Raw genomic sequence first — 13,098 nt, 5'->3', positions numbered from 1 at the left:
TCACTATATTTAAATTTTTATGTCCACATGTCATATTGTGGATTATAAAAGTATTGTAATGAAAGGGAAGACATTCTACACGCCCAACTCTACCTCCATCTCCATCCCACCCTTGTCCAAAACATGCCAAAATGAATACTGAATATACATGAAAAGAATAGAGAAAAACATACTGGAAGTTCTTGTCAATATCTGCTTATAAAAGCATAAACTCTGAAAGTTCCTTCAAGACCTGTAAGTCTGTTAAAGTTATTCCTCAGCAGATTTATAGTTTATAAAGATGACAAACTATACTATATTAAATGAAAATTTAATTATCGCCAAGTTTGAACTTACCACAAAATTTGAATTTTTTTCTAAGTCTGAGGTTTTTTATTTTTAGCAACTCCTCAGAAAAAAATATATAAATGCCTTGATTCCTAACTTATAAATTTGGAATTAGAATTTTTGGCTTCTACTAACTCACAAAACATCCCTAATATTTATAAAACCATACATATACTTCTATTTGGAGGAGTCAGTTTTAAATGGGAAAATGCTGCAAGAGATTGACCTTAACTTAGAAAAGGAAGCTATTCACAAGTATGTAACTGGTTACATTTGAACTACTATGTGTAGGACAAAGAAAGTAATTTTCACTACACATATTAGTAAACCGCCATTAGTTACTTGCATAAAATTATAAGCTCCTACTCATTCACATTTTACAAAGTGAAATTTCTGATTATCACAAATACTATCTTCTCAGTAAAGTAAGATGATGTTTATTGCTCAAATTCTTTTAAATCTCCATTTACATTTATTATAGTTATCTCGAACTAAGGTCAACAGAGCAAGTATTCCTTTATGTGAATTCACAATACTTGTATGTAGTGCATACATTTATTTCTCCATCCCTCTATAAAAGCGTTCTAAAAACAAAGTGAGTTTAGACTTACCCACAAGTCATGTTCTGCATAGTCAAACAGCAGCCACACCTTCCTGTCACTGTGCGACAGAAACACCTTCTGCAAGGCGATCACGTTAGGGTGCTTCAATTCCCGCAAAAGCTGAATACAAGAGGGAGAGGGGTCACTATCCTGTTAACAAGGAGGGGGAACGAGGACATTTCCTGTAACTTCAAAATGAAAGTCCTGCACATGTAGACAATCCAGATGAGCAAAATAAAAGGAAAAAAATGCTACCCAAAATACCATCACTCTGAGATAAGCTCTGTCAACATCTTGGTGTGGATCGTTCTAATCCTTTCTGTGTATGTGTGTGTGTGTGTGTGTTTAAGATTTTATTGGGGAATTGGGGTAAGGGGAACAGTGTTGGGGAATTGGGAAAGGGGAACAGCCAGGTTGTTGTCCTTCAGTCTTAGTTGTGGAGGGACACAGCTAGCTCAGCTCCAAATGTAGTCGCCATCCGGCCACACGTTGGCAGCTCATGGCAGCTTAAAATGCCATGCTCAATCTTAGTTGTGGGTGGGCGTAGCCCACCATCCCATGAGGGATTCCAACCGGCAACCTTGTAGTTAGGAGCACGTGCTCTCACCAACTGAGCCATCCTGCCACCTGTTGGCAGCTCAGCTCGGCCCATGTAGGAATCGAACCGTTGACCCTGTTGCTCAGAGCTCACGCTCTTAACCAACTGAGCCGCTCAGTCGGCCCTGTATGTGTGGGTTTTTTTCTGTTTTTGTTTCTTTTAAGATTTTTTTATTGGGGAATTGGGAAAGGGGAACAGCGTTGGGGAATCAGGGAAGGGGAACAGACAAGTTGCTGTCCTTTTGTTCTTCAGTCTAGTTGTGGAGGATGTCACTTCACTGGCCCATGTTTGCATTATCATTGCACTCTTCCCAGGTGAGGCAGTCGCTTGCCAGCCATTGCACAGCCACTCACCGCAGCTCACAAAAGCACATACCAGCTGCCAGCCAGCCCCACTGCAGCCTACACCATTGCCAGCGACTCACAGCAGCCCAGCTCTAGGTCGAACTGTTGTTCACCATCTTAGCTGTAGAGGGCGCAGCATCACTGGCCCTCATATGTGGGATCCAAACTGGGGCCCTGCTGCTCAGAGCTGGCGTCCCAAGCCAACTCCTAACCAATGTGTCACTCGGCCGGCCCGTATGTGTGTGTTTTTAAAATGCGATCATTTTAAATCGTAAAATATAAAATGGTAAACAAAAGTAATATATCATTAAATAATTAAATGTATTTTGGTATGTGTGTATATTTTTTTATTAGAGGAAAAGCTTCTTGACAGGCAGGAATCATGTATTAACATTGTTTATATCCACCCTAGCTCAGTATACACTCAATAAATATTTGACAAAAGAGGGAAAGATATTTAACAGTCCCTACACTTATCCATGCCTAGAGCGCATGGTTGAGGTTTTTTAGAAGAGGAGTGAGTATAAGGGAATTACTGTCATACCCAATGATTAAAATTGGTGTGAATAAGAAGTCCTGTAAACAGAGAAAAGGAATAGGCCCTACACGAAGTAGAAGCTTCAAGCTGGACTCTGATAATAAGAAGGAAAACCAGACCACATCAGCAAGTGAAAACAGCACTGGCACAAAACAGGCAGTTGCTTGATAAAATATTTAGCAACAATAACATTAGCTGCTTGAGGTGAAAGCTTTATAAATATGCCTGCCTCAGGCTTAACCAGGGTTCAGATCTAATAGGTAGAGAGAAACATTTTCAATTTGATAAATATATTGAATGCCTTTCAACTGTAAAGCTCTATGGAAGATACAAAAAGGGAGAGGGAACAAAACTTCTGTTGAATAATTTCTATGTGTAAGATGATTATATATATAAATGTTTTTCTCTCATTTAATCCTTATAACACTGTGATGCACAAAGAGCCTGAGGTTCAGTATAATAAAAATAAGTGGGCCAAAATCAAACACTTAGAAAAAGAGGTTTGGATTTAAATGGATATGCCTGATTCCAAAGTCCATGCTTTTTCCACAATTGCTGAAGTCCTTGTCTTTAATTCCTACAGCGCAGTGAAGACGACACACACAAACAGATCGATGAGGCAGAGAAAAATAAATTGCTCACTCAATCTAGTAACTTTAAATGAGTAAAGCAGCGAGTGCCTGTGCTGGAATCACGTAAAAAAAATAAAAAATAAAAAAAGTCTGAGCTCCAGCTCAGGGACCTTTTATAGACTATTTTCCAGTTTGCCTAATTGTTTACAACTTTCAATAATATTATAGATTTCCTAGTTCCCCAATTCTCTCATTTTGGCTCTCTACCTGAGCTCTTTCTCTTCACCTACACCTTGACAACTTTGCTGGAAAGTGCTCCACCAGCTATGATTTGGGCATGATTCCCGAATATGACTCCCTAGGTTTTCCCTCCAACCCACAACCCCTGGAACACAGCAAAGAGGTAAAAGCTAGGATGGGTGGGCTGCCCCTAGCCAGCCTCAGTATTCCTTCTGTAATTCCTGTGGATCTGGGTGGGAAAGAAGGAGCTGGAAGGGAAATGACCAGGGAAGACATAGTAGTCCTACTCCCTCAGTAGGGAGGGAGAGATTGGGAGGGAGAGGGGTGGGTAACTGTGGGTGCTCAGCTATCAGCTGCTATTTCTGATCCCACTGCCTAACAAGTGTTAAGCAACCCTACTTCTTGCTTCAGATGCAAATGTTAGACATAATATGCTCCTAATTAATGACTGAATCACAAAAGGTGGCATTTTGGAAGGCTGCAGAGCTATAGCCAGACAGTTTCCTGCTTTTGAATGTTTTAGGCTCCCAGTCTTGGCAAAGTACTATGTTTAGTGACCCCACTTGACACAGTCAACCTTCTAGCACTTGGACCCTGGTAAGAGGCCTCGGTCCAGGCACAAGGGCTTGTCTCCCTCTCTTTCTGACTCCTTGGTGTTGATGAACTTGTCGTTTATTAAGTCTCTACCCAAACTATGTTCTCCCTGCTGCCTGCGATGGAAGGGAAAGGGAAACTCACTTCTGCATCTAAACCATGCTATTGAAACACCAAACATTAGCACAGACCCCTGACACCTGGACCCCACCTGTCTAGAAGGATGTCACATGTAGCAATATGTAATCAATACCTCTAAAAAATTATGCTTTCTATGACTACACATTGTTGATCCCTCTGCAATGAATCTATGTTAAGTCCCATGTTTAAACATTATTTTGAATAGGTATATTATTTACATGGTTTAAAAACCAAATGTATATAAAAGGATACAGATTGAGATGTCTTATTACCACTCCTGCCCCCAGTAACCCCAGTCCCGCTTGCTGCCTAAAGATAACAAATTTTATTAGTTGCTTGTTAATTTATGCAATTAAGAGCAAATATTAATATATATTTTTATTTGTCCTTATTTATACAAAAGATAGCACTGTACCTTTTTTCTTACTTTATTTTAAAATCTCTCAGTATCAGTACAATATTAGTACTATATGGAAATCTTTCTTACAGGCTGCATGGTATTTCTAGGTCATCTTTTTTTATTGTAAAATATACATAACATAAAATTTACCATTTTAAGCATTTTAAAGTATACCGCTCAGTAGCATCAAGTACACTTTTTTTTTTAGCATCAAGTACATTTACACTGTTGTGCAACAATCACCACTCTCCTTTCTCCAGAATTCTTTCATCTTCTCAAACTACAACTCTGTGACTTAAACAACATCTCCCCATTCCCAGCCCCTAGTAACCACTGAATAGTTACTATTCAACTTTCTGTCTCTATAAATTTGACTATTCCAGGCATCTCATATAAGTGGAACTATACAATATTTGTCCTTTTGTGTCTGGCATCTTTCATTTAACATGTCTTCAAGGTTCATCCATGCTAAACAAAGAGTCAGAATTTCCTTTTTAAGACAAAGTAATATTCCATTAATATTACATACCACATTACTTATCTATTTGTCCCTTCCATCACCCCATGGACATTTGGGTTGATTCCACCTTTTGGCTATTATGAATAACACTGCCTTGAACACTGATGTACTGTTGCATTATAGCCAATTCCGTTACCACCCCCCTACACTAGCCTCTGACCCATTAGTCGAGAGAGTGTCTCGGAAAACTGAGGCCGGATGGAATGATATCTGTAAAGCTCTCTCGGGGAGTGTCTCAGGTGACTGGGATCTATTGGAATGATAATAGTTATCTCCCCTGGGAGGACACAGTAACAGTGTCTTGGGGCTATGTGGAGGAAGTGTGAAGGCACAGGATGTGTTGGAACACAAAGGGAATGCTAATGGAAAAGGTCTTAAGGCACACATAAGTCACAGGTTACAAATTGATTGACAGCAATGAAACAGTTTCACTTCTTTTCAAATTTCTCAATAAAAGCCATGCGCTGACCCAATTCGGGGCTCACTCAGTCTTCTCTGGCTGAGTCCCTTGGTCTCGCTCTTAATCTTACTTTTGTCTCTTGCTCTTATTCAATCTGCGTCGCCCCTTAAGAGAAACCTGTATGCCCTTGCCATGCTGGACGTGACAATGTACAAATATGTGTTTGAGTCCTTGCTTTCAATTCTTTTATATACTCAGAAGTGGAACTGCTAGATCCTAGTCTATGTTTTATTTTTTGAGGAACCGCCATACAGATTACTTTTTAATATAACATACAGGAGAGAAGAATGTGAAGTGCAACTGCATGCATTTAGTAGAAATGTTTCCCTAATCCCCAAATTAGCACTTGCTAATACAGCAATATGCACTTTCCATTACTGCATACTTGTAACGCCTTTTCTACTCTAAGGGTCTCTAAAGTCACTGAATATCAATGTGAGGCAGGCTGAGGTAAAAAAAAAAAAAAAAAGCAAAATAATGTTATCTATGTCTATTTTATTCCTTCTTCTTATTCATCTTTCACTCCACAGCCAGAGTGCTATTTTTAAAAATACAAAACTGATCATGTCCGTCCCTATGGACAGGGTTGAAGAAGTAAAGCAAGAGATAAGGCAAAAGCCAAATAACAAGGAGGTCCTTGTAAGCCATGCAGGAGTGTCACCAGCAAGGTTCCCTAATGTCACTGGAAGCATGCCGGGCACAGCCGGCTAGTGGAGAAGCCAGCTGATATGAAAAGGTACCACACTTTGACTATCTTCTGTGCATATCTCATGTCTGAGGGTGAGGGAGTTTAGGATGACTCTCAGAGTGGCTTCATTGAATCATCTGTAGTTTATGTGCATTTATTAGTATATTTTTGTACTGTTTTAACTGTTCACAATTGTCTCCCCTATTAGACCACAAGCTTCTTGAGGGCAAAGACAATTTTTAATTTATCTCTATATCCCCAGGGACTAACACAATGCCTGGCACATAGAAGGAACTTTTTTTAGTGATCTCATCCAGTTTGGGGGGCTTTAAATGTCACCTAAGTCCCAAAGGTTTATCTTTAGCCCACAGGTCTTCTCTGAATTCCCACTATGTGTATCCAGCTGCCTCAACATCTCTACTAGAATGCGTAAAGGTCAAAAGTGAGGTCACGATCTCCACACCCCACACCCCACCAGCCTCTACCCCACTGCTCTTCCCCCATCTCAGCTAACAGCACTTCATCATTCCAGTTGTTCAGGCAAAACACCTCATTTACTTTAGCTCTGTTCTCAATTATTGCCTCTTCATTGAGTCTTCCTGGCCCTTCTATTTGAAATTATAACCTCCCTTCTGCACCTTTATTTTTCTGCAAAGCACTATCACTATCAAACATCAATATCAAAATTCCTATAAAAAGAACTAGTTCTCTCAACTGTCACCCACTCTGTATCCCTTATCTATAATTCTAAAGAGCTCCAAAAACTAAAAGCTTTCTAGTTAACTCATGTAGGAAAAAAATTTACACTTCAATGGAAAAAAATGCCCCGTGGAGGCCACATCCTTTCAGGTTATCTGATTCTGATTCTATGAAAGCTACTTTACAACTCTGTTTATAGGTTACTGATAATAATGCAGAATGACTCTTCTGCACACATGCAAATTCTGTCCTGTCTGGTCTGGTTCATTGACTTCCCTCTCCCATTAAGGAAGAAGCTGGTTTTGCCTCGATTTGCACATTATTTTAATATTCCTGATCTATAATGTGTCTGTTCTAACAATTCTTCTTTGAATGGGTTATGACATCTACTTGGTTCCTTCATTTAATAAGTTAAATGAAGTCTTTAAAATGTGTTCATTTTACACCTGTGTCAACAGTCATAATTTTACCTTTTTAGAAAATTATCCTTTAACACTCATTTTGCAGAAATATCTCACTTGTACTAACATGAAGCTGTTAATGTTCATACTTTCATACTAAAGAAATACTAATAGGTTTGACTATTGCTTCAGAACCCCCTGGGTATTTGGTAATACATAATATATACACCGTATTATCTTTCCAAAATTTAAAAAAAAATGTTGAATCTAAAACACATCAGTTCCCAAGACTTTGTTTAAAGAATTGTGGACTTAGGTATTGTTGTTTGTTTTATTTGTTTATTGTCTGTCTCTCTCTATTAACATATAAGTTTGATGGAGGCAAAGTTTTAAAATGGTACTTAGCACATAGTTAAGCACTCAATAAATATTTGTTAAAAGGTTAACTCTACTAAACATACCTGGTTCTTACAACAACAACAACAACAACAAAAACAAGCAAATAGCCTGGAATATTATAAAATTTTGCTATCCTTTCAAAAAGTATTTTCAATGATTTGTTTTTTAATAAATTGAATAGACTATATCTAAAATAGTTATTCTAAGGACACTAACTTTCCACAAGCAACATTTACTTCAGGTTTAGAAAAGAATAGTTCTTTCGACTGACACCCACTCTGCTAGAAGTATAAGATAGCTGGCTTGATGTAAAGAGCAGAAACATAGCTCTTCATAGCTCATAACCTGGTGTAGAATCCAAAAAGCAAAGGGGTACTAAAAGGGTGTTTTCTGAAAGGACTTTGAATCCAATAAATGCTACAAAATCCTAAAGAAAATGATACATAGGAAAAGGGGACAAAGGGGGACATACCTGAGGAACTAAAGCAGAGATTAATCCAATCACTGGTTACTTTCAAGGTATGTATACTAGAAAAAAGCTAGGCCCTAAACAAATACCACACAAAAGTATATTCTTTACCCCTATTTACTAAAACAAACAAAAAAGTAAATTTCTTTACCACAATTTACTGAAGAAACAAACAAAAACAGTAAACAATATAAATGTCCAATAATAAATTATGGTATGTCCACATATTGTAGCCTCAGATATACAAGCCAAAAGTTTCCAGATACATGAGAAAAGACTTATGCTATAATATTGTGATGTAATATAAAAAGGCTACAAAATATAAAATGTTTATAAAACAGGAAAGCTACGAAAACATTAATATAGTTATCTCTGGGTGGTAGAATTATGTGTGACCTTCCCCCCTCCCCTCCCCTCCCCTTTTTCCATCCTTCCCTTCCCTTCCCTTCCTTCCTTGTTTTTCAATTTTACAAGTTTTCTACAATGAGCATTACTCATATAATTTACACACACACACACACACACACACACACACACACACACACACACACACACACCCCAAAAGCCAGTCCTTTCTCTCCAGAAATCCACCTGTTGAGATAAGATACTATTGCGCTATCACAGTTCCTAGGCGGTTGATCTGAAAAGGAACACAAAGGAAGAAGATGCTGGTGCTGGTACTTTCTTTAATTCTTGATTTTACAATTGACTTTATGTTCTTTTCACACAAATATTCACTTAGCATCATGCAACTACAAATATGTTTTAATCACACCTATACAGGAGTTAAGTATAGCATGATTTTCCTTGGAAAATCCCACACTAAATGATAACGTTTCCTGCGCCAGATACGCAGAGTACTGACGTGGCCTCAAAGGAGCCTAAGGAAGAATACGCAACGGATATGCCAAGATTTTATCTGAGCCCCCTTCAAGGGCATACAAGTGACTATAAAACATGTCCACTTTTCACTGCCCTAAACATACAATCTAAAGTTATAATCCTAAACTTTTTTTCTCTAAAGCACTATTTAGGATCCTGACTCAATTTGGGGAGCCTTGTGCTAGAATAACACTTACGGAATCCATTTGTATTTATCCACACATCTTTCTTCCCCTTTTATTCCCACTTCCTGTTCTCCAAGTTTCTGATGCCCCCATGGGTTCCAGAATCCTTTTTCAGGGTATCTGAATGGAAAGAGTCCTCTCATACTTCAATAACTCACTTATCTCAAAGTAAATATAATTTTCTATTTTTATTTGATCTGCTATAAGTAACAGTGTGATCCATTTGACCATTGACCTTTCCCCTTGGTGGGAATGGCTTTATTTGAGAAAGCACTGAGTGTATCGTTTTTTAAAACGAATGACCCTCTCTCCCACCTCCGAACCCCAAAATGAAGACAAAATGAAGACAAATGAAGCAGTGTATTTATGGCAAACAGAAGATTCACCTAACTCCAAAATGCCCCAGTATTCCAAAACTGAAATTTAAGAATTAGCATTTTGAAACCTGACACATTCACATCTGTGACAGTCCTTTTGGAAGCTGGTCTTTACAAGCACACAGATAGATTATAACCTTCCAGCAGGTGGCACTCATACCCTGAAAAGGGGTCTACAAAACAATAACCCAGCCCTGGTTCGAGGTGGCCCTAATTTTTTTTGCTTTATTTTACTTTAGTGACACTGCTTAGGTACCAGTCACAAGTTTCAGGCAAGTCTATGCTGCCCACTACCACCCAGTAGAAGGGGCAGGTTTTAGAATTCAGAGACCTGAGTCTGAGTCCTAACTTAATAGCTATATGACATAAGCAAGTTGCTTAACCCCTCTGGGCCTCACAGAAGAACAAAAATATCTACTGCCAAACATACACACAGTTTCTGTAAGGATTAAATGAATGTAACTACAGTAAATATATAACACAATGCTTAGAACATATTAAGTACCTGACAAATTATAGTAATTACTCTTACTATAACTACCACTACATGCAAGAATGCTGTGAGGACTAAATGACATAATATATGTAGAAGCCTGGCATACTGTAAGCTCTTGATAAACAACAGCTGTTTTTGTTGTTGTATGTAGGTGGAAAAGGCTAACCACTCTAGGCAGTCAGGATATTTGATAGAGAGAGAGATGCTGTGATAGGGAATGCCATAGCATTTCCTCACCAATGTGCCTGGAACACTCCTTTAGTACATTCTGTAATAATACTATGGCTATATGAAAGGTATTCCTCTTTCTGTTTTGCAACAATCTGGTTTCCTTTTCTCTGACTTCAAGCACTACCACGTACTTGGTCTCAGAGAGAGATGTGAAACTAAGTGAGGTCTGTAATAAATAAGTTTATGTGGCCTCAACTATGATAGCATGTATGCTCTTTTTAAAGTATGAGTGTTTAATCTTTTACGTGATACAGTCCATATAAGAAAAATATATGCACTTCTTATAAATCAGTGGGGCTCTGAATATACAAAGTTTAAATGTGAAAAATGAAACAGATGCAAATCAAAATAGAGTTTACAAAGTTAAACATAAATTACCTGGAATTCTCAGGCGTTCTAATTCATTGAGGGGTAATCAGAAAATCTTTTCTTGTTTCAATGCTCCTCACTGAAAACCTTCCCTACTTTCACAATTATTGAAACTAAAATATGTCTTTGACTCTGGGAATTTTTTTTAGTGCCTTGGGAGTGTCAATAAATAAACTCCTAACAAATGTTTATTTCCTTCTCATTTATATTTTTTTCTCCTTGAAGTAAAATGAAAGGGGGGAAAAAACTAATTTAAGACTCCTTATTTAGATCCTAGCTTAAAAAGAAAAAGCACATTGTCTTATTCTCCAGCAATGACTCTGGTCCTCTTTTCCTTCTCTATTCTACAGTCTCTCTTGCCATCTTACCCACGTGTCCAGGGTTTACCTACTTCTATGGCGAATCCCAAATCTCAATCTCTAGCCCTCATCTCGCTCCTAAATTGACATCAATTTCCAGCTATGCATGTATATATCTGCATGGTCATCCGACTGTACCTCAAAACCCACAGATCCAAAACTGAACATCATTTGTCCACCTCTACGTTTTAGGGTGTCCACTATTCCTGCAACTACAGCAGTATTTCTAAGCACCAAGGCAGGCTCAAAGCCTTATCATCAGTCAGTGTTCAGTCACTGAACAAGTGCTACATACTCTGCCTTTTCAAATACCACTCACGAATTCTCACCTTGATAATTAAAATAAACCCTTACCTGGTATTTGCACATATGCCCTTCTCACTGCCTGGAAAGATCTGCCCTATCCTCTTTGCCTGATCAATACTTACATGCTTTTTAGAAAGCACTAATTTATCACTGCTTCTAAGAAACTTTCCCTGAAACTCCTAGTCAGAAGTAAGTGTGTCTCTTCTGTATTTCCATCCATACTATTTCCCTTATCATACCACTAGTTAAATAAAATTATGACATAGTTTAATTATCTATCTTCCCTAATAGATTCTAAGGTCCTAGGGTGCAAGGGCTATGTCTTCCATCTCCACATTTCCATTGTACAAGCCAGACACGTGGTAGGTGTCCAACAAATGATGGCTGAATTAATGAGTGATGATCTATATCCTATCTCTTCTAATACATCCTATATTGACATCAGAATAGCTTCCTAAAATAAAAAGTCTGATAATGTTAGCTCTCCCATTCCAAAATCATAAATGACTTCAAAGTTAAAACTTCTAAACAGAACATTCAAAACCATCTACCTCAAAGACTAAATTCATTTTTCCTATAAATAATTTCTTTTGGGTGGCAAGGGGGCTGAGACTCAAGATAAAACGCATAGTAAAGATTTTCACCAAAAATGAGACAGGTGGATAAGATCCAAGTTAAGGACCAGTGAGCTCTGCCCTGATAAAGGGAGCATCATCACTGGCATATGTTGTGACCTTCACCTTAAGGATACTCCCTATGCAATCCTCATGAACAGGCTCCCAAGGTCTCCACTGCATCAGAATTCTACCCATTACCCATTATCTCCCACAAGGCCTTGCCCTAGGACATGGAGATGATGCAGATGCATGACAGAAAATGCCAAGCAGGTAACAATGTTTCTAAAAAGGTCAAAATTCATTAATAAACATTGGAATGCCCAGTATATTCCAGATGCAGTAAGCCTCAGGGAGTTTATGACCCAATAAAAACCAGAGACAGATTAAACAAATAATTTTTAAGTTATAATTATGATGAAGCTATTAAGAAAAATACAGAATATGCAATACAGCAGACCTAACCTAGTCTGGAAAGTCAGAGAAGGTGATCCTAATGAAGAAAGAGGGAACTGAGAATTACAGAGCCTAAGCCAGCAGCAAAGTGTACTAGCAGGTACTCTCATCACATCATAACTACACCGATTCTAAGAACTCCTTCACTATTCATCCTTTAGGAGCAAATATCAAATGAAAGCCCTACTTCATTCTAAATTTGCTATGGCATACTTCTATCACTATGTAATGGAGCATATCTCTTTTCTTTCCAGATGAATATTTGTAAGACCACCTAGCACAGGACCGAGCACAACGTAGGCACTCAAGTTTTGTTGGATGAGAAAATGAAAGCAATAGTACTTGAATTGGTTTTCAAACATATTGGTTAGAAGACATTTATTTCACATTGAAAGACTGTTATTTTCAAAACTGTCATTACCTTTTATATATAAGAAACATTCAAACAAGATTAAGAATGTTTGGGGCCGGCCAAGTGGCTCAGTTGGCTAAGAGCACGAGCTCTAAGCAATAGAGTCAACAGTTCAATTCCCACATGGGTCAGTGAGTTGCGCCTGAGCTGAGCTGCCATCAGGTGGCAGGATAGCTCAGCTGGTGAGAGCACATGCTCCTAACAACAAGGTTTTCAGTTTGACTCATGCATGGGATGGTGGGCTACGCCCACCAGCAACTAAGATTGAACACAGCACCTTGAGCTGAGCGGCCATGAGCTGCCAACAGGCGGCCGAATGGCGACTGGACTTGGAGCTGAGCTAGCTGCGCCCTCTACAACTAAGATTGAAGGACAACAACTTGGCTGTTCCCCTTCCCCAATTCCCCAACACTGTTCCC

General features: G+C 38.5%; 1 protein-coding gene across 5 annotated transcripts in view; it reads right to left on the bottom strand.

Moving 5' to 3' along the window:
- CDK19 (cyclin dependent kinase 19) overlaps positions 1 to 13,098 on the bottom strand; it is a 183,725-nt gene that overhangs the window by 43,757 nt on the left and 126,870 nt on the right. For 2 of the 5 annotated variants that reach the window (XM_019646346.1, XM_019646347.1), the window contains one exon: positions 939 to 1,049. The exons of 1 other annotated variant lie outside the window; for it this stretch is intronic. In XM_019646346.1, the coding sequence (XP_019501891.1) occupies positions 939 to 1,049 (111 nt within the window). Of the gene's footprint in view, positions 1 to 938; positions 1,080 to 13,098 lie in introns of all 5 variants that reach the window. 2 more of the 5 variants (XM_019646345.1, XM_019646348.1) reach the window with 1 other exon arrangement.

Source organism: Hipposideros armiger, unplaced genomic scaffold, assembly GCF_001890085.2.
Source record: "Hipposideros armiger isolate ML-2016 unplaced genomic scaffold, ASM189008v1 scaffold_101, whole genome shotgun sequence".
NCBI lineage: Eukaryota > Metazoa > Chordata > Mammalia > Chiroptera > Hipposideridae > Hipposideros > Hipposideros armiger.
The sequence above is the reverse complement of the archived record's forward strand: the minus strand, read 5'-3'. Positions and strand labels throughout refer to the sequence as shown.